Source organism: Oncorhynchus nerka, linkage group LG11 (genome assembly GCF_034236695.1).
Source record: "Oncorhynchus nerka isolate Pitt River linkage group LG11, Oner_Uvic_2.0, whole genome shotgun sequence".
Lineage (NCBI taxonomy): Eukaryota > Metazoa > Chordata > Actinopteri > Salmoniformes > Salmonidae > Oncorhynchus > Oncorhynchus nerka.
Window position 1 is genome coordinate 47,222,560 of NC_088406.1, and position 24,675 is coordinate 47,247,234.

General features: G+C 43.3%; 2 protein-coding genes across 4 annotated transcripts in view; both read right to left on the bottom strand.

The window, feature by feature from the left end:
• The window catches only part of LOC115137010 (tumor necrosis factor alpha-induced protein 2-like), a 41,472-nt gene extending 32,168 nt beyond the window's left edge, over positions 1-9,304 (bottom strand). Inside the window, exon 1 of one of the 2 annotated variants that reach the window (XM_029672983.2) lies at positions 9,195-9,304. The gene's annotated coding sequence lies outside the window, so the exon portion shown is untranslated. Of the gene's footprint in view, positions 1-2,857; positions 3,214-9,194 lie in introns of those variants that run through there. The other variant, XM_029672982.2, reaches the window with a different exon arrangement.
• Positions 9,305-10,743: 1,439 nt separating this feature from the next.
• On the bottom strand, positions 10,744-22,665 carry LOC115137011 (protein phosphatase 1 regulatory subunit 14A-like). Of its 2 annotated transcripts, none has more exons than XM_029672984.2 (4): positions 22,392-22,665; positions 15,317-15,397; positions 15,063-15,101; positions 10,744-14,229 (listed from the first exon to the last, which is right to left on the bottom strand). In XM_029672984.2, the coding sequence occupies exons 1-4, from the start codon at positions 22,587-22,589 to the stop codon at positions 14,095-14,097; spliced, it is 453 nt and encodes a 150-aa protein (XP_029528844.1). In that variant the 5' UTR covers positions 22,590-22,665; the 3' UTR covers positions 10,744-14,094. The 2 variants fall into 2 exon arrangements, with proteins under 2 accessions (XP_029528844.1, XP_029528845.1); XM_029672985.2 differs by having other exon boundaries at positions 15,072-15,101; positions 22,392-22,661.
• Positions 22,666-24,675: the final 2,010 nt, after the last annotated feature.

The following is a 24,675-nucleotide window of genomic DNA, read 5'->3' on the forward strand; positions in this document are numbered from 1 at the left end:
ATCCAGAACGCCGCAGCCCGTCTGGTGTTCAACCTTCCCAAGTTCTCTCACGTCACCCCGCTCCTCCGCTCTCTCCACTGGCTTCCAGTTGAAGCTCGCATCCGCTACAAGACCATGGTGCTTGCCTACGGAGCTGTGAGGGGAACGGCACCTCAGTACCTCCAGGCTCTGATCAGGCCCTACACCCAAACAAGGGCACTACGTTCATCCACCTCTGGCCTGCTCGCCTCCCTACCACTGAGGAAGTACAGTTCCCGCGCAGCCCAGTCAAAACTGTTCGCTGCTCTGGCCCCCCAATGGTGGAACAAACTCCCTCACGACGCCAGGACAGCGGAGTCAATCACCACCTTCCGGAGACACCTGAAACCCCACCTCTTTCAGGAATACCTAGGATAGGATAAAGTAATCCTTCTCACCCCCCCCCTTAAAAGATTTAGATGCACTATTGTAAAGTGGCTGTTCCACTGGATGTCTTAAGGTGAACGCACCAATTTGTAAGTCGCTCTGGATAAGAGCGTCTGCTAAATGACTTAAATGTAAATGTAAATGTAGATGTGACCGAATAGGGTTATAAAATGTGTTATTACACACCCTTACTAATGAAGTTAGATCTTGTCCATTTGGTTCCATGTCATGACTTGCAGAAAAGCCATGTGAGCAAACAACAAGAAGCAAGCGCAACTAGCAGCGTGACAACAAGGAAACAAAAAAGATACCGAATAGTTCTGCAAAGCAAATGCCAGGCCTATCCTTGACCTTTGGTAGTCAACACAAAGCCTCATGAACAATGGCTTTCTAAATTCACAGATATCAACATGAAACGTGATGTTGACAACCCGAGTTACGTAAAGCATGTGGCATTGCAGACAGTCGGTGACACCAGCGACACGGATGTCTGAGAGCGGCTGTAACGAGTGGTCCCGTGGACAGCCCTCCCTGTTGTTTATCCCGTGCTCTCCCACACCTCCTCATCTACTCAGCTACTAAAGCCACACTGCAATTCCTGCTCTAATTATAACCTAATCAGAGCTGCCATTATGAAAGCAGCGGTTAGATCACTGGGGGAGATACGGGGACCACTTTCCCAGACTAACTCCACTTCCTGTCTCGTCCAGGACCAAGTAGCAGACAAAAGGGACAGGTTCCCATTGGTCCCCTCCTCTCCACTTCTCCAACAGGCCAACAGCACAACCCACCAGCCAGGCCAGACATCTCTGTTTCGTTAACACACACTATCGAGGGTCTCATCTCTCTTGACACAGATAAACTTCAAAAACTTGTACATCATGTCCTTCTGGATTGGCTGGATATGTATGATGCCAAATAACACTATTTAATCTCATGTCTTGAATAGGCCTACACTCAGGCTTGACCTTCAGCTATTTAACATTTTAGAATACGTTTGAACTGTCGAACTGAACACAATAGTGTGTAATTGAAGACTTCACTTGGTCCAAAGTCCCCTCTCTGCAGACATCTTGTCTCTTCAGAAGGGAGAGAGCGGGCATCAGGCTACTGCAGAGAGGCCAGGCCTACCGTCAAGATGTGTAAGATATGAGGGGCTCCGCTGCGGCTCCATTCTGGCCTAAGGCCACTCACTGAAGGCAGCGGTTAGAGGACAGGCCCAATATTGTTGGAAGGGCCCCAAAAACATACGGTTTTGTATGACTTTCCTTGAGGACAGAAGCTGTTCTGAGAGTGACAGTGTTATGGAGACTGGCGACATGGCTTGGTGAATCCAATAAAACATATTAGCAGCATAGGAAATACCTGTATGAGTAAGTACGATTAGTTTGGAAAGGCTGCTTTTTTTTCTCTCAATTATATCCTCATCTATGAGGTCAAATGTATCAACATGTGATTTCGCCCCTCAACGTTGACCAGATTTCCTCTCAATCAAGGCTTCCAATCTCAGTGTTGGCTATGAACAATGAACTCTAATACCTTGCCAATCATCAGGATAATGTTAAAGGATGAAGCAAAGCAGTTCACTATCATATCAGCATTGCTCAGTAGCTGCAACAGTTCACATAACGGCTGTGCGTGCCCTACAAGACCTCTGTTAAGATTGTGTTTTTTCCATGACACTTCCCTTATTTCAACATATTTAGGGCAGTAAATTGTTAACTGACACGGGGCTGGCTGTGAGCAGAGCTAAATGGGGGGGGGGGGTAGATCTAGGGGGGGGATTTTCTTCTGCAGGAAGAAAATATGTCACAGTCAGCTCATTTAGAGTTCAGTTCTCCTGAGAGTACAGAGGAATAAATCATGAATCTCTTGAAAATACTTGAGTTTATGAAGAGAGTTAATAAATCATATATATTCGACAAAGGTTTGGCATGAGTTGTCTCAGAATAAATATGACTTATTAACTGATCAGGTTAGTGTCTAACGCAGAACCCTGAGCATGACTCTCTTTAGAAACTCAAGCATTTTCAAGAGATTCAGGAATGAGTCACATGCCTCAATTAGCTACAGATTGTAACACCAGATAATGTGTAATAATTGTTCAACTGTCTATTATTACAATCTGTAGCTAATCCCAGACCAGAGTTTGTCATAGCCTACTGCCACAAAAATATAACACAAATGCTAAAAATCGGAGATGATCTCTGCAAAAACCTTTCAATTAAAGACCCCCAAAATACAGCGCTTTATGTTTCATCATACACAACTTAACAACACTGAAAACGAATTCATACAATAACAACGTCTAAATGTATCACATTTCCCTAGACATTACTGTTTGTAGGTTAATGCCATTTGTCAATGTCATCAGTGTCAGTCTATTAGTGACAAAATCATAATGGATATCCAATAACAGTCAGAGAAACACACAACAGGTGAATCTACTTACATGATTCATGATTAGTCGCGTATTAAAAACATGCACCAAAAATACAAACAAAAGTGAAATCCTTGAGCTAGTCAAAACCAAGATACGGTCGTCTCGTCAGGTGAGAGACTGCTGCGCTCAGTGCGCTGCGGAGAGTTCCATAAAGCTTCCACCCTTTATTTTCTGTGGGCTGGTTTCTGAACTCCTCGCCTATCGCTGTCACTCGCAGCAGCCGCGTTGGCATCGCGCAAAGGCATTGACAACTGTGCGACTGAGTTCTCCAGAGTTGCTGTTATAATCAAGTTCCTAAGTTTTATCTCACAGACTTGTAATGCCACTCTGTCTTTTCCGCGCGTTTCCATTAAAATAGTATACATCCGCGTAATGGAAGAAAAAAACACAGATGGGATTCCCCTTGAATTTCCAATTAGGTGCTACAGTGCTACACTACACCTGTCACATTATGACCCAGGATCAGCCAATATCATGAGCTTCTGGCAATCATCCCAACTGATGATTTATTAGGAATGTGGACAGTTTATTCACGAAAGAGATGCAGTATGAAATGTTATGTGTTATGCATTACATTACTGTGTTATGCAAGCCTACCTATCATGATGAGCATTGATGGCAATATTCAATGACGGGTATTGTAGGATAGGTGTTGCCATAGAGTTAGAATTTAATCCTAACAGGCTCCCTACACATATTTTTTTCCAAAAGAACATGTCCATTAAAACCTACACAGGATTGGTGGGTCCCCCGCTGGACAGTTGAACTAACGTAGGATAATGTGATTAGCATGAGATTGGAAGTGACAAGAAAATTTACCAGGACTGATATTGTCAGAAAGCTTAAATTCTTGTTAATCTAACTGCACTGTCCAATTTACAGTAGCTATTACAGTGAAAGAATAACATGCAATTGTTTGAGGAAAGTGCACAGTTATGTATTTATTAATTAATAAACCAATTAGGCACATTTGGGCAATCTTGATGCAATGCAATGGTTCATTGGATCAGCCTAAAACTTTGCACATTCACTGCTTCCATCTAGTGGCCAAAATCTAAACTGCGTCTGGGCTGGAATAATACATTATGGCCTTTCTTTTGCATTTCAAAGAGGATGGTACAAAAAAAATACAAAAAAACTTTGTATTATCTCTTATCTCTTACCAGATCTAATGTTTTATATTCCCCATTCTTTCAAATGGTATCAAGAATATGCATGCCCTTGCTACAGGCAGTTAGATTTGGGTATGTCATTTTAGGCAAAAATTGAAAGAAAAGGGGCTGATCCTTTAAGATTGAACGTAAAAGTTCACCTTGTGCCTTGTGAACGGATGGAGCACACCCCTCAACAGGTCAATGCCCTGTCTCTGCCCTTCTCTCACTGGCCTGTAAGTTGTCCAGAACAAACGGCCTCAGCACGCGCTGAGAGGAAGTCCCTCAAATACAAATCAGTTCACTCTCAAAAAGACAATAGGAGTTGTGTACGAGTGTGTCTCGGCGGGATACATTTCATTTGTGGCAGCCAATATGGACGCCATTGTTTGGAGCCGTGCTGGACGAAGCACCCCAGACGACATAAACTCCCGTTTCCCTCGCAATTCAGGCACTCAATATCAACATTGAGAAATCAGTTTGAGCCTGGGAGGCTGAGAGTACGGTAAACAATTGGGTAAAGCTTAGCCGCTGATGTATTGATGCATAAACAAAGGATGGTCCCGGAGAGTACCCTTTCAGCCTGGCTGACATGGAAAACCATCTTAACATTCTACAAGGTTAAGTCAAGGGGGCAAGTCCGAGAGTCTAATACACATTCATCACAAATATTTACTCTCCATAGCTGGTGGACACTTAGGATAGCAATAGTTTCTTATAAGTGTTTTTTTTTTGCACAACACTCAACAAACAAGCATCAACCTTTTAGGGATTTTGACTTTGAAAATGGATGGCGATACTGATTAACTTGGGCTGCCGCTGGACACAGACTCTGAACCGGTATAATGAGAGGCACCACCAGTCACCTTGGCTAAGGCAGTTGGCCTGCAGTTCTGGACAGTTGTGTACTCAGTTACCCCACCTCACATAGTGCCAAGTCATGGTGGAATACCATTGTGCACGATAACTTATTTGTCAGGACCAATGAGTTGCATGAAGATACACTACAGCAGGGGTGTCAAACTCATTCCATGGCGGGCCTGGTGTCTGCGGGTTGAGAGTACTGCATGGATGAGAGTTGGAATGAAAGATATCATCTTTGCCACTTTTTAGCATTCCATTGAGTGAGTCCCCGCCCAAACAGACCGAACTAATCAATTACAGAGCAGCGATTGGATCTGTCTGAGTGGAAGCACTGTGAGCACACTCACTAGTCAGGTCTGTTCCTGTTGATTGCCATGGGGGTGGCGAGAGGGACAGGAAACATGGCTCCTGGCAGCACATCTAAGGCCTGCCGTGAATACAGAGTGGCTATTCCACTGTGTGCCTTGGCTTCTATATGGAGGAGCCTGCAATTGGAGTGTATTTCAGGCTTTAGGGAACAGGAAATAGCAACGCATAATATTGCCTTCTTCATTGTTAAGTGCAACATTCTCTCTCTGTCTCTCCATCCTTTTCCCCAAGCTGTCACCACAGTCCACCTTGGCAGCGTTTCAACAGTTTCGCAACGGCCCCCAGCAGACCTGTTGGTTCATGTTGGATCCTAAACGGCCAGATGTACTATTATTTTGGTTTTAGATAGGGAATTATCTTCAGGTCATCTTCCTGACTGCGGAAGATAGGTAACAGGATGAGGGTAGTTCGGGTTGCTCAGTACTTTTTGTTGTAGAATTTCTACCACTGAGGTTGAGGAATTCCTAAACGAACAAGATTATATGATGTTATTAGAAAAGGGTTCCATCTTTTGCGTTAACTTTCACATTCTCAAACTCTGCAGAAATGGGCAGGTAGCATTTTGCTACTGATAAATGAAGCTATAAGATGCTAAAAACAAATCCAATCAGGACATTTGTGTTGTTTGTCGCCATGGCTATGTAACATTCCCCAATGCAGCACCTGTGTGTGGGGTCAACAGGGGGCGCTCCAATCATAGCCTGCCTGCATCCTGTACTGATCGCCCCACACGGGCCACAGGAAGCCCCCTCGGAGCACCTCTACCACCCCTCACTGAGTGAAGGGCCCCTATTGAATGCCCTCGGTTCATCAGTCTCAGTGCATCAATCTGTCCCCTGTCCCACTCAAACACACACAGCCAACAGCACAGGAGGAATTAAGGTTATCCTTTATTTGCGCTGACTGCAGTAAGTAGCATCCTGGTGCTTTCACGATTCACCCATCTGGGGAGCGGATAGACGTCAAACTCGTTTCCCTGACCTGAAGAGGTTTAGAGTGTTCTAATTCAATGCTAATTCAGGTGTACGGAGGAGGAAGGTAGCCAGCCTATCACTCAGCAGGCGAGTCATTTGTAATGTAGACTGTAGGAATAAGAGGATAAAAAAGGATCTCACAGAACAATTTTTGTCACCAAAGGGTGCGCTGTAATGGCTTGGTGACAAACATAATCATGTACAGTGTACTCCCACACATCCCACGTTTCTCTCTCTGCCTCAGCTTTTCCTTCCTGAGTTAAACTCTTTTGTAATCATGACATTGGTTCCGCTGACCTTGGCAACCTGGCCATGATGTCCTGAGTTTGGCAGGCCTCGTTGTTGACAATTAAGTTGCTCTTTGTTTGTCACGTTTGTATTGCTTGCTTTTGTTTACTGGTCATGGTACACTGTGAAAATAGAAAGACTCATTACACCATGATTGTGTAATGAAACCATGAAAAGTAATGCCTCTAAGCTGAGATCTGGTGTTCGGAGCGTGTTGGAATGTAAACCCAATGAACAGTACCAGTCAAATGTTTGGACACACCTACTCATTCAAGGGTTTTTCTTGATTTGTTTTACTATTTTCTACATTGTAGAACAATAGTGAAGACATCAAAACTATGAAATAACACATATGGAATCATGTAGTAACCAAAAAAGTGTGAAACAAATCTAAATCTATTTAATATTTGAGATTCTTCCAAGTAGCCACCTTTTGCATTGATGACAGCTTTGCACACTCTTGGCATTCTCCTTAAGAGTTGGTGGCAGCTCAGTTGCCACTAGTTTTGGCGTTACAAAGCAACTCATTTTAACGGTGTAGCTATCCACTTAACACACTTTATAGCCTGGAAACATTGTATTATCTCTCATAAGGTCACTGTGACTGCTATATCTACTGCGTTACTGTACTGACTACAGCATTATGTTATACCACACCGTGTACCATCACTTAGGCTAGACAGAAACTTTTACATGGTAAGTTTTGAAGTACTGGTGAGATCGTTCAATGTTGAAATCCTTAGTGGCAACAGGTCTTGTTCCCTTGAACTGTCCTAACTGTAATTGTCTAGGTGTACCTCTGTGACTAATGGGGGCCTTGGTTGCATGGTTCCTCACTGTGAGACATCTCACAAGAAGGCTTATACTGGCCACTGTACATTGGCTTGTATTAAGCTACTGTTCATATGTTGCATCTTTAGACCCTGTCATATTGTCGCTCTAATGTTTATAAAAAAGGTTCTTGAGATTTTCCCGTCACGGTGCGTGCGTCACGAACATGCAGGGATAAACAACACAGACAACAGAGATTACCTGAAGGACACTCAGATAACCATCAATGACTCATCAGATTGCTACTCCCTCAACACTGGACATGTGGTCAGCGGTCAGTGTAATTCAAATGTGCTACACCGCATCAAACAAGGCTTTCATACCATTGAAACTTTGATTAAAACGGCACCCAAGTTAAAGCTTCACCCATGAAATTCTGTAAAAAAAATAATTACACAATGCACTCTTCACATTTCATCCATAAAACATGATAAAAACAGCCAACAGATGAACAGCTGTGGATAGTCCACTATGTGGGCTGTTCCTAGAAGGACTAAAGTGAAGCAAATCTGCTCTGTATGTACAGTGCATTCAGAAGGTCATCAGACCCCTTGACTTTTTCCACATTTTGTTACGTTACAGCCTTATTCTAAAACGGATTCAATTGTTTTTCCCCCCTTCTCATCAATCTACACAAAAATACCCCATAATGACAAAGCAAAAACAGACTTTTAGAATTTATTGCAAATGTAATTAAAATACTTTGTACTTTGTTGAAGTACTCAAGTACTCAGTACTTTGTTGAAGCACCTTTGGCAGCAATTACAGCTTAGGTATGACGCTACAAGCTTGGCACACCTGTATTTGGCTGTGTGCTTAGGGTTGTTGTCCTATTCGAAGGTGAACCCTATTAGATGTTCTAGAGCCCCAGTCTGAGGTTCTGAGCGCTCTGGAGCAGGTTTTCATCAAGGATCTCTCTGTACTTTACTCCATTCATCTTTTCAGAGTGACCATCGGGTTCTTGGTCACCTCCCTGACCAAGGTGTTTCTCCCCCAATTGCTCAGTTTGGCCGGGTGGCCAGCTCTTGGAAGAGTTTTGGTGGTTCCAAACTTCTTCAATTGAAGAATTATGGAGGCCACTGTGTTCTTGGGGACCTTCAATGCTGCAGACATTTTTTGGTACCCTTCCCCAGATCTGTACCTTGACACAATATTGTCTCTGCGCTCTACTGACAATCCCTTCGACCTCATGGCTTGGTTTTTGCTCTGACATGCACTGTAAACTGTGGGACCTTATATAAGGTGTATAAATTAGCAAACATTACAAAAAACCTGTTTTCAATTTGTCTTTCTAGGGTGTTGTGTGTAGATTGATGAGGATTTATTTTTATTTTTATCCATGTTAGAATAAGACTGTAACATAACAAAATGTGGAAAAAGGGAAGGGATCTGAATACTTTCCGAAATGCACTGTATATTCATGTAGTTATCGATGCATGGCTTTTCCTGATCCACAAGGCTTTGGAGCCCTGTCTGTATTATAAGTGCTGCAATACATGATAACAAAATACTGATATTGGAGGAAGTTCTATTTAAATTATGTTATTCTATAGGCCCTAGTAGAGACACAACAGCAGACACATAAATATTACATAAGGACTATACATTAAACAACAGTGATATACTGTATGACTCTGAAGAAAGCAAACAGAATGTTATCCACTGAATACTGCCGCTCACTGGTCTCTCATTGGTCTCCGCTCTGACCAATACGGAACCCAAGCCCTGCTCTCTATGAGTGGGTGAGGACACATGCTTCTGAGGAGAGCTCTGACTGGAGCCCAACCAAACCAGGGGCACCTGGACAACATGAAACTGAGATGGAAAGTCTAAAATGGCATCACCCGGGGCCCAGAGTCCAGCTCTTACCTTGTTAAGCTGTTAAAAAGAGGATCCCTGTGATTCTCACAGCAGTGGCATCCCTGGCCACACGGGCAATGTAGCTGGTCGAAGTGGGTGTGTGAGTGGCTGTGTCCTCGCAGGTCCGACAGCTCAGAAGTAATGCCTGCTTCTCCGTTCCAGAGGCTCGTCTGGACTCCAGGGCTGGCGTTGGCCATTTCCTGCCTATAGCGCAAGATGCTTTTTCCTGAGGAAGCGGGCCATCCCATTTTTGCCCCCCCCCCCCCCCCCCCAACCCTGCCTCCTCCTCCATAGCGAGCTACAGGCCCCTCAGGGAGAGAGGCTGATTATACTAATTGCCTTTGGAGAGGGGGGGGGGGGTTATTGTGGCTAGACTTTCATTTTGTTTATTCATTTGTTTGTTTGTTTTAGACCCATATGTATATTGAATCCCCCCACCTCATAGAGATGATCTATTTGAAGTAATCTACCATAGGCAACCCCGCTATGCCCTATCCACCGGATCTAGGATTTGTTTTGGAGTATTCTCCCGTCACCTACTTGTTTTGAACTTTGTTTATGAACGTATTCTGCAATGAACACACCTACACACGGATGTGGTCATAGAGTTCATGTGTAAAAGCTCTTTGTTTGAGGCCCATGTTTGTTTATGTGCTTTGAGCATCTGTGAGACTTTGGGATGTATTGATGCTGTGGAACAAAGCACTTGGAATTCTAACCCTTTACTGTACACTGTTTGTCCAGCCCACTTAATAGCCTTAGTCTTTTGGAGCATGAATTGTCAACCTTTTGAGTAGTGTCAAGTTTTTTTTTTTTTGGGGGATTTCCTCTCATTTGAACATTGTCATAAGGAGCACATGTCCAACTTCATAAAAAGTGTTTTCCCATCTCAAGAGGTTACATTTAGTACTATAGTAAATTCCTATTAAGTAACAGGGTTGATGATTTCATCGTTAAACAGAGGTAAATCCCCTTGCGATAGGGAGGGGGGGGGGGGGGGGGTTGTTGTGCGCAACAGGGAGAGGCGATTGAAATTAAGCTTAACAAATTTTATTTTATTATTTATTTTTACATTTACAGCCTGTCTAACTATGGGTAACAGGGTTGACATCTTATGTTCAACCTGCTCATTTCCCCACCACAAAACACCAGAACATAGCCAAAAATAGTAGGACCAGCTTTTACTCTATGGTTTGACTAAATGTTCAATGTTTGGTTAGATGTTCAATGTTTATTTTGAGGAGAAAAAAATATTTGAAAAGCAATAGTTTCACCACATAAAAACGAGGGTTCAGTTCGCGTTACAGGGTTGACTTTAAAATGAGGTAGACATCAATTATTCACTAATCACATTAAAGAAATCATCATTTTCAGAAATGACTGACTTTAGTCAAAGCAACAAAATACAATGATGTGAAAACATGGGAGAAATTTGCGGATGAAGTGGGTTAAAATCTTCCTAGATTTTAACCCACTTCACAGAGTGCAAAATGCTGGATTTTGACACTTTAGCAAGTCTTAATTTTAAAAAAATCTGATTTTAAATAGGCATAATGTATGTAGTCCGTAGGAAAGGGGCACATTTATTAATATAACAGGCTTTTAAAATGCAATAGTTGTGCACAATTTCTACTTCAAATATCAAAGGGACACAAAAGGCAATCATTTTGTGGGAACGACCCTTACAAGGTCTAAATGCATACCCATACCAAACCATCATGTCAACGGGGAAAGTTCACTTCACAAGTCCATCTGATTCGATGATCATGACACACGAAGACATTTCTAAAATGTGCACCATACAGACCAGAAGTCCTTAATGCCCGGGTGGAATGTGTCATGTTTACTTCACAAACATAGACAAAGGTGTGTTGAGCCTGGTTGGTCTGTGTCTGGTGGAACAGCGGAGCTTCAGCAACAAACAGGCATATACATACACAAAGCGTTTTTTGAGCAACAGAAAATTGTTAAATAGAGGCTAACGTCCGTAGCATGATGCTGAGCTAAAACGAGATGCGGCATGATGTACTACAGTAGCCATAATAATGCTCTGTAAGCGGTTGTATCTTACTAATGACGTTCCTGAAGCTGACTCTATGGTGTACTTAATATAATGAGAAAGGAAATGTTGACTTGTGTTCTCCTGCCATCTACAGGTTATTCCAATGAACCATGACAGTCTGTCAGATTAGATAGTATTGGATTGGTTTGAGCAAGAGTTCATACTGTAGGATTGCTGTGATAAAGTTATGGGTGCTTGAAAAATCTGACCCGTCTCTGATATTACATGCATCCTCGGGCTGACACTTCAGTTAGCATCATATAGGCTACTATCTATCTACCAACGCCCACACCATAGCAATCGATTTACAATGATGGTAAATGGGTTGACCCCTATGGGATTAAATAAACACCCGGTTTGTCAAAAGAGTAGACTGTCATGCCAAAATGTAATGTTGTTGTAAATAACTCAGTACATTTAGCCAGAAGAGGGCGCTGTTTATCAATACGACTCATAGCATTTTTTATTTATTTTAAACACGGGCCTTCTCTATGGTACAGCAGCATGTAAATACAGCCTCTAATCTATAAAACACTATGCTGATAATGATTCAAAGTTACTCTGGGAAACATTGAATTCAAAATGTATTTAAACCAATACAGCCAACCGAGATCTACACATTTACAAACCGTGTTGAAACTCGTGTAAAAAAAAACTAAAAAAAACAATTGTGTACCTGAGGAGGCACATAGAAACCCAACTGTACTCCTATCCTTTAGCTGACTGAAAATCCTCTACAGATATACAAATATTTTGGTAAGAAATAAAATTACCTGGTATTCCTGACAGCTTAAATGTTATCTTAAATCATCCTTAATAGCTAGTCTAAACCATCTTTGAGTGGCAGTTGACAACCTACCAAGCAATACTGCTTGGTCTTCATAAAAAATATCCTTTGTAGCTTTATCTATATGGTCATTAAAATCATTGGGAATATCACAACAATATTTCTCCCCCTTTCAATATATATATATCTATATACTGCTCAAAAAAATAAAGGGAACACTTAAACAACACAATGTAACTCCCAAGTCAATCACACTTCTGTGAAATCAAACTGTCCACTGAGGAAGCAACACTGATTGACAATGAATTTCACATGCTGTTGTGCAAATGGAATAGACAACAGGTGGAAATTATAGGCATTTAGCAAGACACCCCCAATAAAGGAGTGGTTCTGCAGGTGGTGACCACAGACCACTTCTCAGTTCCTATGCGACGTCCACAGGTGGGGGTTGTGCTTACAGCCCAACACCGTGCAGGACGTTTGGAATTTGCCAGAGAACACCAAGATTGGCAAATTCGCCACTGGCGCCCTGTGCTCTTCACAGATGAAAGCAGGTTCACACTGAGCACATGTGACAGAGTCTGGAGACGCCATGGAGAACGTTCTGCTGCCTGCAACATCCTCCAGCATGACCGGTTTGGCGGTGGGTCAGTCGTGGGGTGGGGTGGGGTGGCATTCTTTGGGGGGGGGCGCACAGCCCTCCATGTGCTCGCCAGAGGTAGCCTGACTGCCATTAGGTACCGAGCTGAGATCCTCAGACCCCTTGTGAGACCATATGCTGGTGCGGTTGGCCCTGGGTTCCTCCAAATGCAAGACAATGCTAGACCTCATGTGGCTGGAGTGTGTCAGCAGTTCCTGCAAGAGGAAGGCATTGATGCTATGGACTGGCCTGCCCGTTCCCCAGACCTGAATCCAATTGAGCACATCTGGGACATCATGTCTCGCTCCATCCACCAATGCCACGTTGCACCACAGACAGTCCAGGAGTTGGCGGATGCTTTAGTCCAAGTCTGGGAGGAGATCCCTCAGGAGACCATCCGCCACCTCATCAAGAGCATGCCCAGGCGTTGTAGGGATGTCATACAGGCACGTGGAGGCCACACACACTACCGAGCCTCATTTTGACTTGTTTTAAGGACATTACATTAAAGTTGGATCAGCCTGTAGTGTGGTTTTCCAATTTAATTTTGAGTGTGACTCCAAATCCAGACCTCTATGGGTTGATAAATTTGATTTCCATTGATAATTTGTGTGATTTTGTTGTCAGCACATTCAACTATGTAAATAAAAAAGTATTTAATAAGAATATTTCATTCGTTCAGATCTAGGATGTATTAAGTGTTCCCTTTATTTTTCTGAGCAGTGTATATATATATATATATATATATATATATATTTGTTTTCTCTTCTTTTTCTTCAAGTTGACCTCATGAGCTACTGTCTCATGTTACTGGATGCAGTTTGAAAATATGGTAGACCTGCTCATAGCGAGGAACCGTTGACTAACCCATTGGGGGTATATGAAAGCTCTATAGAGTCTCTATTACCTTCCAACTGACATTGGTATATACAGTACATTGCTGGACTCTTTGGTTCTGGTTTATGAGCTAAACAGAATCAGAGGTGCATCTCACAACATGAGACACACCGACCAAACAGTCGATACCCTCATGAGTTGTCCAATAAAAGCAATTCAAGGACACACAGAACACAAGTAGCGGTAGCGACCCAACAGAGAGCAGCAGGTTTCAAACGTTTCGGACACGGCGTTAACAAAAATAAAACAGAACTCATTTGACATCGTAGAGGTACAAATGTTGCAAGGACTGCCTGTGCATTGTGGCTGTGTGTGTGTGTGTGTGTGGACAGAAGATAAGGTGTCTGCAAAGTTTGTGGTAAGTTGTCAGATCTGGCTAGCTGCTTGATGTGTATTTGACAGTGTGTAGAGCACAGTGTAAAGACCAGCAAGACCCCATGTTTTTCAGATGAGGTCCGTGGCATCAGGCTGGGGAGGAATGGGGAGTCGGGTTCTGGGGTTGAAGGGCAACATAACACGGCCTTCAGATCACCTCTCGGTCTGCAGAGTTTTGCCTGTTGGGGAAGATGTGTAGCTGGGGTTGTTCGATGCCATTGTTGTGGAGGTCCTCCTGTTTCTGCAGCCCGTGGAGTTTCAACACCAGTTCCTTGATGAAAACCTGTGTGTGCAGGGAAAAAGGGCAGTCGGTCAACATACGAAACATGCTCAGAATGGATACAGTGAAAGGCAGCGACACACAGCGTCGGTAACATTGAATAATTCACAGTGAAACATGTTTCAGAGACATCACTTAATTGTGTGTATGATATCAATGTGTGTGTGTGTGGGTGTCAACATCGTCTGCCAACACAGACAGGTTGAGTGATGCTGACCACGAAGGATACAGGGACAGTGTAAAAGAAGGACCTCGCATATGAGGGACAAGACTAGCATTGTCAGCTACTATATGTGGAGTCGTCATTGGTTACTTCTGTTCCTGAAAGAAAGAGCGAGGAGATGATCGAGAGAGGGAGAAAGGCAATGTTGTAGTACTTAAGTTTAAGACTTGGGACTCAAGTCACAATTTTCATGAATTGTGACTCAACTCAGACTTGACCAGTGGTGATTGGTCCTTTAATAATGACGTCATATCCCTGTTCTCTGATTGGTCCCTTCATAATGACTAGGGTTGAAAAATTCTAGGAACGTTCAATAAATTACCTGGCTTCCCCAAAATCCCAGGTTGGAGGATTTCCAAAATCAGGAGGGAATAAGAAGAAAATAAATCCAGAATTCTCCAACCAGGACAGTTTTGCAACCTTTATAATGACATGGTCATAACCCTGTTCTCTGATTGGTCCCTTAATAATGACTTCGTAATCCTGTAATCTGATTGGTCCCTTCACTGTGACATCATTCTGTATAGTCAGTCTATGGACATAAATGGCATAAAATACTACCCAAAACAATCTTAAAACACATTGTTAGATATTACTCTTCTACATAGATTACCTCACTTACCTCTGTGTTATTGCACGTGTGAAACATTTCCTGAAAAAAAAAAAATCCCCAGACCAAATAAGATTTTAGTTCATCTGGCCAGCCTGCTGCTGAAACAATATATAAAATAGCATAAAATAGCAACAAAATCTACAGCTATTACTGTTATTCCCACAATCAAAACAGTACAACTTGTTCACACAGCTTTTAATTGATAAAATGATAAAAGTCCACCGATGATTTAGCTAGTGAGTAGTACAGTTCACCTGGAGCCTGTGCGTTCTCTCCTCGTCACTCTTCAGGTCTAACAGCCCGTCAATGTTCACCTCCTCCGGCATCTCCTCCTCCTGGGGACACAAGGTGACCGAGTGTCAGTCAAACTGTCCACATCCTCCACCCAGAGCAGTATCCTAACGTGCAACTATCACATAACCCATATGAAAAAAGGGACAGGCTCAGATACAAGCATATAAATATATACACGTCACTCGCAAAAAAAAGGACAAATCAGGTCTTGCCATGTTCGGTGTTGCGTGGGTCTTGCAGACACAGAGGAAGAGCTGCGCGTGTTTTTAGAGTGCAACACACCATGAGATATTCGCAGACCCTGAAGCACTGCAGTGTGTGTGTGTGTGTGTGTGTGTAATTGAGCGTCCATGGTGGCTGTTGAGTCAACATATGCAAGATGCAGGATGATTGATGCGTGGGCTGGCAGTTTAGGGCTAGGGATGACTGGGCGGGGGGGGACTATCATTTAGATGGCTGTGCCGTCTTGGAATCGGTCAAGTGCCTCCATAGTCTTAGGATTAAGTTTCAGTGGGGACACTGCATGTGAGGAGAAGGGAGAGGAGAGAGAGGAGAGAGGAAGAGGGGGGGGAATGAACGAACCAGGCTACTACTAGTCTAGGTTTGCTGTAAGGACGGAAGCCACCGCCAAGACTAGACATTCTCCATCACAGATCATGAAAACTATGCTTTCTCACAGCCTCCTAAAATTGGTCATACTCAGTGCCTTCAGCTCCCCCCAAGTCTCAGAAAAGCAGACACTATTTGTATAGCAGTCTATGTAGTTAATGATCTGTGAAAATGTCCCAAATGAAGTAACTACACTGAACAAAAAAATATTTAAAAATAACACAACATGCAACTATTTCAAAGACTTCTCAGTTTCAGTTCAATTTTTTTTATATATTTTTTTTTTTTCATTCATTAGGCCATAATCTAGGGATTTCACATGACTGGGAATAGAGATACTGTATGCATCTGTTGGTCACAGATAGAGTACATAAAAAAAAGAAGGTAGGGGCGTGGATCATGGTGTAACCACTCTGTCTCATGCAGCGCGACATCTTCTTCGCATAGAGTTGATCAGGCTGTTGATTGTGGCCTAATGAATGTTGTCCCACTCTTAAATGGCTGTGCGAAGTTGCTGGAGATTTGCTTGAACTGGAATACGCTGTCGTACAGCGGCTGGTCTCAGCTGATCCCGCAGGTGAAGCCAGATGGAGGTCCTGGTCTGGCATGGTTACACGTGGTCGGCAGTTGTGAGGCCGATTGGATGTACTGCCAAATTCTCTAAAAGGGCATTGAAGGCAAAGTGGCCTTTTATTGTCCCCAGCACCAGGTGTATCTGCGTAATGACTATGCTGTTTAATCAACTTCTTGATATGCCACACCTGTCAGGTGGATGGATTATCTTGGCAAATGTGAAATGTTCACTAACAGGGATTTAAACACATTTGGAACATTTCTGGGATCTTTTATTTCAGTTCATGAAACATGGGACCAACACTGCACATGTTGCGTTTATATTTTTGTTTGGTATAAGATGTAGTCGCCCCGAACACACCCTGTTTTCAAACTGCTTCTCTCATTCTGAACAGAAAAACATTCCACCATGGCTTCTGGCCAAGCGTCTCATGGTGAGATTCCACCTTATTTATTTTTGCCTTGGGGCAAGTCTGCTCATTGGCACAAACAGCACATTCAAAAGGGAATTATTCATGATGTGCTGCTATCAACATAGTGGCCAAAAATGAACCCTGGTCGCTTTTTTTTATTGTCCTTTTTGGTAATGCAGAGATTCTTTGAATAACAACATATGGAAATTGATGAAGACTGCAGATATCACTTTAGACCAGATGGGAGGCTGTTTTCAGAACCTAATCCAAACATCGACCACAGTACACAACAAAGACGCGCACGTGACATGTTGACTAAGTGACATGCAACAGGCCATAGGAGAGTTCAGTCTGACCTGAATGCTCAGCAGTAAGGTTAACCAGCCCCGTTGGGTCTGTCTGTGGGTGCCGTCGGGGCGGAGGGACTTAGTGATTCGGATACCGGTAGTGTAAAGGCCCGTCCAGGCAGATCCAAGCAGTCCTTTCCTGCCCAGGCATCCCTGACCTTTCTTTCAACTCCAAATGCCAATGAAATACTGTCTCATTCTGCCCACACACACAGGCATATATCAAAAATAGTCACGTGAGCAAGTCCACAATCACTCTCATACCACACAAACAATGTAATAAATGGTGTTGTAATATACATATGCAATGAAACGACATGTGCACGCCAGCAGATCTATTCCGTAATCTGGCAGGAGCTGGTAAAACAAATCGTAATTCAAACGCGAACATCAAAAATGATTATTGTAATGCTCAACTCTGGGGATAATGAGGCTCAGTAAGCAGCTCAAAATCACATTCCTGGCAGGGTTGAGTAAACACAGCCTCCATCGTGAGACAAACATGATGACTCAGGCCTGTCAGGATGTGTTAAGTCACTTTAGGCTGATGCAATGCTTTAAAAATAAAAAATAAAAATGGGATTCAACTGCTTTCATTGTCCATGCCCGGATTTCCCATTATGCTTAGATCAAATTAGTTTTCTGTGAGAGGATGTGTGATGACAGGTGGGCAAATGTGTCCCATCCTTTTTTCCTATCTTACTTGTGCAGGAGGCTAATAGTAAAGGTGAGCAGACAGGTGCAGATAGAGCCCTCTTATGTAAAAAGTGAAATAAAAGTTGTGTTTGGTGGCATAATGCCATGTCTCCGTTTTCTCGTAACTTAGAATGCAACAAATTGGCCATCAAAGTAGACCATTTCTCAAACATATTGCTGCACTCTTCCTGCATACACGAGTGTGAAATTAATTCCACCAGTAGTTGGTTACAAGCAAAGACTAGTTCGCAAGCATAGTGTAGCTAACTGATTCATGTCGCCTACATTCGCGATGATCTGACGATTATCGCCCACCCCAGGATTTCTAGCAGTCGTTGATTTCCAGCAACAATCATTTGAACAAACTCCCTTTCATCTGTGGTTTTAGTTTAGCCGGCACTGTGTGATGACTGTGTTTTAGCAGAACGTTAAGGCCTGTTAAAAATTGTGTTTGGCTAAAGGGGCAGTATAATTCTATGAACAAATTTTTTTTTTTAAAAGGTGAGAATGTAACACCAGCAACAATATCATATCTAAGTGGTACTTTTGAAACGAGTACGGCTGGGCCCTCACTCCTCTGTAGCAGAGACAGAAAATGGGAGCGAGTCATTCCACCCAGTTTCACATCAGTCGAGGGCTGGGAAGGCAGCGATTTAGTCCACATCACTTCCAGGCCAGTGGGTCGAGGGTAATGTGGTTTTTGTTTCCTTGGGTACTCTGGGTGGAACTCTGTGATAGTCCACTGGTCCCTGTGTCAGTGTCCAGCTGTGCACCTGTGTCCATGTGTGTGTGTGTGTGTGTAATGTTTTCCATAGCCAACACCCTGATACAGTAAGTGGTCTGTTCCACACTAGTGACAAAAGAAAGCTGGGTCAGGTTGAACTGAAGACTAACGTAAAGTAAATGCATTTATAAGGGAAGCGACCGCACTTTAAAAATGCACATGAATTTCCTTAACCCATCGAGGTGGAAGGACATGATTTAGAAAATCATTTAAACCAAATCAATATACACAAAACATTCAGCCTCAATACATTTCACTGATGAGTCATTATACTGCACTGACACAAATGTTTAGAAATGTCTCGAAATAGAAATTGTTGTGGGTCAGTTTGTGTACGCCATGTTAACCCTCAACTGTTGGGTTTCCTTTAGAGCCTGCAGTATTGACAGACGCTTATCTGGCTTGACTCAAGTTTCCAAACCACCATTTCCTCCAACCCTTTCATTCTACCATTGCATATCCTGCAACAGACGGACTGCTAAATGCAGACGCGCTACAATATCCATTTACCCCGTAATACAGTACATTAACGTGTCATTTCCAGATTCATGACTGGTCTTCTCCGTTTAATATTCTAATATTCATATCCTCGTAACTGCCTGTGTGACATGCCGTTACACGCTTCCTCTCTTCTACCGTTTGTCACACCTTGTCTCTCAAAGGCCAACCCCTGCTGTCACATCCTAACAAGTCATTCCAATTCAAAACATCACAGTTTGCACCAGGTGTGTTCCCACAGTTACTTACTGCTACAGCCGATAGATTCCACACCTGCATTGCTTGCTGTTTGGGGTTTTGGGCTGGGTTTCTGTACAGCACTTTGAGATATCAGCTGATGTAAGAAGGGCTTTATAAATACATTTGATTAATATGATCTAGTACAGGGGTGCGAAACCTGCAGACACCTGTCCCGCCGTAGAATGAGTTTGACACGTGATCTAGTATTAATTACAACAGTATTAGCATGTGGTCAGAGCACTACCAAAAATGAATCAGTCAACAAAAAAAAGATGGTTTAGTGCCATCAGTGAAATCATGGTTATTGATTGGGTGGGTGACTTCATTTCAAAGTTAAAACCATACTGATTGAGATACATGATCGGCACAGATTTCCAAGAGGTTCTCTCTACACCAGGTAATGGGCCTGTTCATCAGGAGATTGATGACCGTTTCATCTACATAGGCATGCAAATTAAAAGGTATTTCCATTAGGTTATTCATTTATCACTAAATTGTGGACATATGTTCTGGTTCAAGACATACACAATTATGTGATTTATATATTTGATGAGTCTCATGAGATGAAGTTCCATGTCGTCGAAAAAATTGCATTCGTCGGAGAACCAGCTGCTATAGATTAGTTACAATAGATGTTTCACACCCATTAGATATTTATTGTTCGTACAAAAGTAAACAATTGCACTCTAAAAACCTTAGTCCGCCGATGTTTCTCTCACCCAGTTTGCGGTGGTATATTGCATAACAACTGTCTGTCACATCTGTGTGGCTTAGTGGGCAGTGACGACTCAATAGAATGGTTATAAATGGCTGGGTGTAGGGGTGAGGACTAAAAGTGAAAAGACCCCGAGCCTCGCAGACAATCATGCAGATAGCAGAACACTGCGGGGATCTTAATCTAGGCCGACGATTGAGCGTTGATACGAGACTAATTGTCCAAGTAATGTTCTACATTTAATGCTTTGAGTTTTAACAACGGGCTCTGTGATTGGGGGGGGGGGGGGGGGGTATTCTCTTTGTGCTATTTGGTGACATATGGGACCTTCACTTCCTCCAAACCTCCCCATCCTCCCATTCATCAGAATCATCCCAGGAGACAGAGATGTCATCAATCAATAACCGGGATAGATAGCGTCTGTTCAGGCCTGGTCAAGGGGTTTTCACGTTGCCGGGGCAGCCAGTGTGGGCATTGGTCTAGGAGGAAATTAGAATTGGTGATATCTGATTACGCCATCATTACACATGCCCATTCCACTATCAGCACAGCAATTAACTCATTAACAAAAGATATAAAGCTGTGGCCATGGGTTTGTGAGAAAGCAACAACATGAAAAGCACCCACAAGAAACAGAATGGTACACTAGGTCAAGCTGTCATGAACACTAAATAGGATCAAAAGCTATATTTATATATTCTCTACTCTTTAAGTGGTTGGTACATCAACCATCCTCCCCAACCCCGCTCAGACTCCACCATGCAGTGCCTTGGCCCAACGCCCACCAACATCCTTTGGCGGCCCATGCCCTCGCTGGTGATGCCACACACCGCACCTGGTCCCCCAGGATCCTCCTGTTGTGTCAGCCAGAAGCCATAAACCCTCCAAGGCTGTCCATGTAAAGCAACAAGCGCCAAGCCAGACCAGTTATGTTTCTGGGAACACTTTCAATTGGACCTCTGACCTTTCCCATGTCACCCCTGGCAAAGAGACAGACTTTCCCACTCACAGGGAGTATACTGACCCCTCCATGTCTTCCAATGACTGTCTATCCCCTTACATACAACAGGAAGGGAACAACATGAAGGGAATCTACCATATCTACTTCAATATTTTGCCTTGGATGCCAAGTCTATTTTTTGTGCTAGGTCTTTCCACTCTTTGCTAATATGAGGAAGCATGCCAGACAGGTGTATAACACCTTGGCTGGTGCTCTCCTACATCAGAATAAACCTGTTTAACTGTGGTGTGTGTAGTGTGATAGATATTTTTGTTCAGCTAATAAAATACACAGACGACACCCTCATTTCCTTTTAATGACTGTAGAGAAGGACGACATGCTGGCATTGATGTCATTGGCTAAAAAGGGTGTAAAGGGAAAACAAAGCTTGACATGGTTAACCTTATTGTCCTCTGCACGTACTCCATGGCCTTGCTAATCATGGCTTTGTAGATCATTCTAATCCCGCTTCTTCTGGCGACAGAGAAACGTTTGCTTTTATTATTAACTAAAGGACAAGTGTCCAGTCAATAGTGTCTGATAAGAAAACACACGCACAATACTATTTATCTGGATTTGATGAGACCATGAATTTACCAATATGACAACCAGTGTTGACGAGACAGTCAAAACACTAGAAGGCATCCATCTACACATTCTTTATTCATCGAATGTGAAGCAGACAGGGCGCAAGGAGACAAGGCAGCCAACCCCCCCCGTTAAAATGTATTAACGTCGTAGGCACATCCCATATGGCAAGGGACACGAGGCAGTACGATCTCTGAAAAACAGACTTCATGACATTCTGTGAATAGTTGTATTTACATATCTCGAGGAGACTGAAAATACGCCATTGTTGCGTAACCGCTCACAACACGACTATTATGGTCCCAAATGCGCCAAACCGATATATCTATTATAGCGATTAAGTCCCACTGAAGAGTGATGTGCCATGCTACAATGACTTTCGTACACCGAAGCTGCTGCCAAAGTCGCTTTATGTAATTCGTTGGACACTGATGCTAAGATGAATAATTGTTATTGCGTAAACCCCGTTTTGTATTCTTACAATAAATCAAATAAACGTTTCCCATTGGTATGTGACTGTATGCGTAGCCTATCAATAGAGATCCGTTTCAGTTCAAATTGATGGGACTCACCCTGCCCAAATAGAGCTCGTCCAGACTACAGTCAATCCACTTCTCCACATCCAAGCGCCTTTGGAGCTCCTTTCTGTTGTACTTTACCGTGACCCGTGCTTGCCTCTTCTGCAAGCTAAGCCCCGGGTCCCTACCTGGACCCCTACTCGGGGAATGGACCTTGTTGTTACATCTCCTCCCGACCCGGTTCGCTGCCATATCCACTTCGGATCACATACACGTGCAAACTGTGGCTAGAGAGTGGAAGAGGTGCGCTATCATTTGGCAATAGTAGGGCACTGCTGGAGAACTCGGCTATGGGTCCTAGTGCCACACCGATACAGGTCACGGAAACAGTTGTGCGCCGAGAGCAATGTGATCAGTATTTCATTGAATTTAGCTCTGTACAATTGTGTCCACAAGGAAGTTCTACACTTTCTGAATTGTGTGATAAGAATTTACAAGAAATAGGAGTTATTCAGTATTCTGGGGAAAGTACAATGACTCACCATGGTCACCACTATTTATAAATGATTTAGCCTACACATAAGGAATGATAGAGTCCTCTACTGGCCAAAAGGCCAAAGCCGTATTAGCATGGGCAACGCCATTGAGGGCTTCCACCGTTCTAATGTAGACAACTGGGTCGGACTTCCAACTTAATTGGGGCCACAGTGTCTCCTGACCCCTCCTGTCGCAGCCTCCAGAATTTATTTTTTTGAACTGACCTGAGCCCTAGGACCATGCCCCAGGACTACCTGACATGATGACTCCTTGCTGTCCCCAGTCCACCTGGCCATGCTGCTGCTCCAGTTTCAACTGTTCTGCCTTACTATTATTCGACCATGCTGGTCATTTATGAACATTTGAACATCTTGGCCATGTTCTGTTATAATTTCCACCCGGCACAGCCAGAAGAGGACTGGCCACCCCACATAGCCTGGTTCCTCTCTAGGTTTCTTCCTAGGTTTTGGCCTTTCTAGGGAGTTTTTCCTAGCCACCGTGCTTCTACACCTGCATTGCTTGCTGTTTGGGGTTTTAGGCTGGGTTTCTGTGCAGCACTTTGAAATATCAGCTGATGTACGAAGGGCTATATAAATACATTTGATTTGATTTGATTTCTCTTGGTGATCAGCCAATCAAAGAAAGAAGAAAATGGACTACCGGTACTTATAAATGGAGATTGCCTCAATGGCGCTGCCCATGCTGTCACAGACGCTATAATAGCACAGATACAAAGATGAGTCCTCTATCTATCTCTATGAGCCTACATGAAAGCCTGCCCTTTTCTGACCTGCAAATGGATTTTGACAAACAAATAGGTAAAAAAATAATAAGAATCAGTTGTGGCCCTCGAGCCAAAAAGTTTGCCCACGCCTGGCCTAGTGCATGAGGTATTCAAATCTTACCCTATGAGGTGTGGAGCCTTCTGGTTTTCTGTTCTACCTGATAATGATTTGCCTCCATCTGGTGTCCCAGGTCGAAATCAGTCCCTGATTAGAGGCAAATAATGAAGGGGGGGGGGCAGTGGAACTGGCATCATGGTCCAAATTTAAATGTGAGGGGCCTAAAGCTTCACCCTGGGATGACTTTCTATTTTCATTGGTTATTTATATCCAGAAAGCCTAAACCCCCATAAATCATTAACACAGCAGGGGAGAATATTTGGTCGTTTTAAGGTTATATATAAACATACAGAACTGTCATACTGTAATGACAATGATTTGGTTGAATGTAACACACACCTAGAGGTTAATAGAAAAGTGGGCCAGCAACTAGAGCAGGGTTTTCCATCCCTGTTCCTGGAGCGCTATCCTCCTGTAGGTTTTCACTCCAACCCCAGGTGTTACTAACCTGATTTATGTTATCAGGTGCTCTATATTAGGGTTGGAGCAAAAAACCTAGAGGGCAGTAGCTGCCCAGGAACAGGGTTGGAGAGCCCAGAACTAGAGGGTTGCAAATTTAAATCCAACGTCAGACGGAAAGAAATATGGTCAAGAGTGGGCCAGCAACGGGAGGGTTACTGGCATCAGTGTTCTAAATGCCATCTCCTGCCGTTGTGCCCTTGAGCAAGGCACCTAATACTGTGCAGGCGCTCCACTGTGGCTGTCCTATAAGCCAACCTTGGAGTGTCTGTCTTTTTAGTACTTTTTCTTGCTCTCGACTGCGCTCTAGTGGGGTGACATACCATGTAGCACTGGATATCAAGTTTATGGCAGAAGGGTAATGGTGACATCTTGTGGTATCTAAATCAAATGGATTCTCTATTGGGAGAGTGTAATGTCGACTACCTGTATTCAGGAAC